The sequence below is a fragment of the Tupaia chinensis genome, unplaced genomic scaffold (genome assembly GCF_000334495.1).
Source record: "Tupaia chinensis unplaced genomic scaffold, TupChi_1.0 Scaffold149501_1, whole genome shotgun sequence".
Taxonomy (NCBI): domain Eukaryota; kingdom Metazoa; phylum Chordata; class Mammalia; order Scandentia; family Tupaiidae; genus Tupaia; species Tupaia belangeri.
This window is the reverse complement of record NW_006209345.1, coordinates 921,517-926,367: the sequence shown is the minus strand read 5'-3', so window position 1 is coordinate 926,367 and position 4,851 is coordinate 921,517. Positions and strand designations below refer to the sequence as shown.

The 4,851-nt window shown below is 59.9% G+C and overlaps 1 protein-coding gene across 1 annotated transcript in view; it reads left to right on the top strand.

The window, feature by feature from the left end:
• The window catches only part of CCND1 (cyclin D1), a 19,418-nt gene that overhangs the window by 8,133 nt on the left and 6,434 nt on the right, over nt 1–4,851 (top strand). Inside the window, exon 4 of the mRNA XM_006171239.3 lies at nt 4,163–4,311. Coding sequence (XP_006171301.1) covers nt 4,163–4,311 — 149 coding nt within the window. The remainder of the gene's footprint in view (nt 1–4,162; nt 4,312–4,851) is intronic.

Below are 4,851 nucleotides of genomic sequence, written 5' to 3'. Positions count from 1 at the left end.
GCCCAGACCTTCGTTGCCCTCTGGGCCGCAGGTATGGTGGCCGCACCGCCCCGGTGCCCCCCGGCGCCCAGAGAACCAGAGGGGTAGCTACCGCCTCCTCGGATGCCTGGCCGATGTCATACTCTCTGTCTGGGTCTCCCTGCTTGGGGAGGTGGTCCTGAAGCCCACCCCTGACCTTGGAAGCATCCCCTTCTGTTCTGGTGAGCAGAGGGCTTGGACTGTTCTCTGGGGCTGGATGGTGCACCCACCGTGCGAGGCCTTTGGGACTGGGGTGGACGGCCTGCCAGCCTGTGGCCCTGCCTGCTCAAAGGGTTTACCTTGGTTTTACCTTGGCCACCATGCCCTCTCTCTGCACCCAGCCCTTCCTGTGTCCTCAAGGAGCCTGAACCTCAGGGCCCCCTCTTGGCCTCTCCCAGACTGGGCCACCTGCCAGGGGCGCCTACAGGGGTGGGGAAGCGGCCCCAGTGCTTGCACCACGTGCTCCCGAGGCCGGCAGCAGCCAGGGAGTGCAAGTGCGGGGGTGGCCAGCAGGGGAGCTTAGAGCCTGAGGCCCCGCCAGGGGTGCCTCTGCTCTGTCACTCGAGCCCTGGGAGGGGTTCTGAAGCAGCCCAGGCTTGGGCTGCCATGGTTGGCAGCAGAAGGGCCCAACCTTCCCCCTCCCTGGCAGCACTGTCCTGGCCCCAGACTCCAAGCGACCGGCCTGTCAGAACTGAGTGTGGTCAGACAAGTGCCCACACACAGGGTGTTGCTTCCTGCTGCCCAGCCATACCCTGACCCCCTGCGACCTCTCCCCTTCCCAACTCTGTGGGAGGCCTGGCTAGGCTGATGGAGGGGCCAGCTCAGCTGTGGCCCACGTTGGCCTCTGTTGTCACATGCCTTTGGGGACTTATTCTGGGTGACCTGAGGGCCATAAGGATAGGTGGCATCAAAGCAAGCAGAGAACCCCAGGCCTGGCATCTCCATTGTACCCCCTGATCTCTGTTGGCCGGTATTCCATGTTTAGTTTAGGCAAGAATTGGGGAGAGTCTTCCGGCTTCCCCAGTCCTCTGCCTGCTTGGGCATGACCCCTCCCCTGGGTCCTTGCAAGCATAGCATAGGGGTGTGTGGGCAGATAAAGGTCCCAAGGACATTGTCGCCTGGGTGGGTCAGAGGGGCGGGGGCCCTGCTGGCTGGCAGCAGGGTGGAAGGCGTTCTCTGGCTGGGGCTCCTCTGAGGAGAGAGGCCTCCCGAGACTCCAGGCAGCCTTTTATGGAGCTGAAAGTGTTTCAGAGAGGCAGTGAAGTTTCCTGGAGATACTGCAAGGACAGTTCTTGCACAGCCTCCCTCCAGGATGTCTCGGGCAGCTGGAGCTCCCCTCCCAAGACTCCTAGGTGCCAACAGGGGCTGGTACCCGCAGAGGCCAAGCAGGCCAGCCGAGATCCTTTATCTTGAGCCCAGTGGCAAAGGTGGTGGGACAGCTTGGCTTGGGTGACCCTCCCCATTTCATGTGATCCCAATGTGGCCACAAACTCTCTTACACCATCCCCTCCCTTAACAGAGCTGAACGTGTTTATTCTCTCGGGAGGAAGGCTCAGGTGGGCTGTATTCCTGAGGGCCTTTGGGGCCCCACTCCCTTTGTGCCAGGGTGGATTCCACCCCACTCACCCAAGCCCCTGGTTCCCACATGCTCAGTGGTGCAAGATGAGGCAGTGGGGCTGACAGGGTGTCGCACTTGTCCCTCCTTAGTCCAGCCAGGGTGGGTGATGTGGGGCAGCAGACCAGGGGTGTGGGCAGCACACACCCACCCAGCTGGGCCTGGGCTCCCCACAAGCTACTCCCAGCCCTGATCCCTGCCTGCACCCTGAACCCAGCCGGGATACCGTCATGACTCGGGCATAAGCCAACGTCTCCGGAGACAAGAGTGACACAATACAGCTCAAGTCAGAGACGGCTGGATGCGGGGGGTGGGGAGTGGGAGCTGCCTCTGCCCTCCACGTGGCAAACGTCCAGTTGAAGGCCAGGTTCCTGGGCATACATTCCATGCCACATACGCCCAGGGTTGGGTTGTTTTTAACACACACGTGCACAGGTGCACCCCGGACCTCTGTGCTATGGTAGGTGAAGACATGGCAGCACTGTTGGAAGTGCACACATAATTGGGCTTAGTGAATGGATTGTGGCAAGGGTCGGCGAGGCCACCAGGCTCCAGTGACCCGTTTCTGCTGTGGCTGACACCCTTTGTACCTGAGCAGCGTGTGGGAACAGATACAGACGTTTTGGCGTTTCATTCTGCCTGGCTCCTTACTGACACACCGAAGGCCCCCCACCCAGCCACTGCACACTTGAATGGGGTGACAAGCAAGTGCCCTTTCAGACAGGCGACACGAGAGAGAGAGGCAGTGGGCCCCTATGGGAGAGATGTGTGTGCCATTCGACTCTGCCTCGGTGGGGAGGTTTTCATTCATAGCTCCCGGCTCGAACTGGTGGACTTGGCTCCCGTCTGAAGGGGAAAAGCAGGCTACTTGCCTCTTCTGGGATTTCTTTTTACATTTTGACAGTGCCAGAAGCTGGCTTTCACTTTATCTCCTTATTTATTTTAATTTGACCTGAGAGGGATTGAGAGAGAGAGCGAAAGCGAGCCGCCAGGTCCAGGACTTGAACCACAGTTGGCCATATGGAAGTCCAGCGTCCTTAACTACCACGCCACCTGCCAGCCCCAAGCTGGCTTTGTCTCTCCTTCAGGGTGGCTACCATTCTTCCCAGCCCACCCACCTCCCAAAACTCTCCTACACCGTCCCCTCCCTTAACAGAGCTGAATGTGTTTATTCTCGGGAGGAAGGCTCAGGTAGGCTGCTGCTCCTGAGGGCCTTGGGGCCCCACTCCCTTTGTGCCAGGGTGGATTCCACCCCACTCACCCAAGCCCCTGGTTCCCACATGCTCAGTGGTGCAAGATGAGGCAGTGGGGCTGACAGGGTGTCGCACTTGTCCCTCACTGATGTCCACCGCTGGCCAGGGGCTCATCTGGGGTGGTGGTGGGCCAGGCAGAGAGGAAAAGTGGATGTTCCCCACCACTTAGAGGGAACGAGTCCCTGGGAAGAGCTGGCTGCAGTCCGACAAGGTTACCTCAGGTACCTCCCAGGTGAGGTTGTAGAGGAAGGCCTCACCCCGCTGCTGGGTCTTGGGAGAGAAGCCTCAGCTTGCGACCGCGGCAACCACAGGGCGGTGCAGGCTGATTGCTCTGCTTGTGCACCTCCTGGGCCTGTTTACCACCGGAAAGGGGGCAGGTGCCAGAAGGTCCCCAGTAAGGCCCGGGGCAGGCAGGGGGAAAGGCCCCCACGAGGGACGCCCTCGGCCACCACTCAAGGGCTGCTGGGGGCAGGGAGTGGGAACTGGTTCCGCCTCGTCTCCACTGTGGGGAGGCTCCCCCCTGGCCAGCCAGCATTGACTCCTGGCTCGCTCAGTCTTCCAGGGGTTCTCACACAGTGACAGCGGCAGAAACTGGGTGCCTTTCCCCTAATGCAGGAGTACGTCAAGTGTCCCTGAAAGGCTTTGTCACCAGGCAGAGAAGTGAAGGCATCTGAGAGGAGGCCCTGCCATGGAAGTGGGTTTTACTTGGTCCTCCTTCTGGAAGGTGGCAGTGAAAGTCGGGCCTCTGGAGGAGGGTGGGTTGGTGAGAGTCTGGGCCCACAAACTGGATTGCAGCGCCCCTGGAAGGAGTGGCTCTGTCAGAGCCCTGCAGCCCCTGGCCATGTGAAGTCCCCTCAGAATGTGACCAGTTGCCCTGATGCCTGTTGTGGACACATATAGTCAGGGCTGGGGTTGTAAAGATGTCACCTTCCCTACTTGTGTGTTGCATCGTCTCTTATCTTTGTGAATAAATGATACGTTGGCAAGGTTGAGTGCAGCGATGTCTACTGTCACCCACCCGGCCTGCCTGGCTCTTCAGTGGCGTTTCTCCGTTTGCCTGGTTGTTTTGGAGTGAGTGGCAGAGCTGGAGTTCATGCCTGTGTTCCAGGTGACTCCCCCAACCCAGTTCCTGCTCTCCTGTGCCCAGCAGTGACTGGACATGGAGCCGGCGCTTCCAGATTGCTCCCTCCAGGCTGTGCAGCTGGCTCGGCACTCCGGGGTGTCCTACAGAGTGCCCCCCACTCACAGCCCCCTTGCCTCTCCCTCTTTGCTGCAGATGTGAAGTTCATTTCCAACCCACCCTCCATGGTGGCCGCTGGGAGCGTGGTGGCTGCAGTGCAAGGCCTGAACCTGGGAAGTCCCAACAACTTCCTGTCCTACTACCGCCTGACGCGCTTCCTCTCCAGAGTCATCAAGTGTGACCCGGTAAGTGAGGACAGGACCACAGTCCATGCTGGCTCTCCGGGACCGGCAGGCCCAGGAGATGTCTAGTGGCAGGGAAGTACCATGGCTGGTACCCAAGCCATGGGTGACAGGGCTAGGGCCACACAGGGTCGGACCTTCTTGTGCCCAAGCAGCCGTGATGGCCACGTTCTGATGCCGGCTCCATCTACACCTCCCGGGGGCTCTCGGAACTACGATAGGCCAGAAGGGTCCCTGCAGGCTTCTCACATCCTCCTAGGTCTCTGAGGAGCAGGCAGGAGCCATAAACCCTTCCAAGGGGAACCATTGAGGAAGAGGGCCACAGGGCGGCCCAGGCAATGAGCCGTGTGGTAATGGTGTGTGAAGCCAGGCCCGGTCGAGCTTTGTTTGGGCCACAATGTGCGTGGCCAATAAAGAGATGCTTTAAAAGGGCTCCTGTGAGGTCTCAAGACACTGGACAAGAAGAGAATAGAGACAACCTTGTTTTTTATGGCTCTCTTTGAGAGGCTGGTGCCCTTAAACCCGGGGTCACTCTGTCCCTCT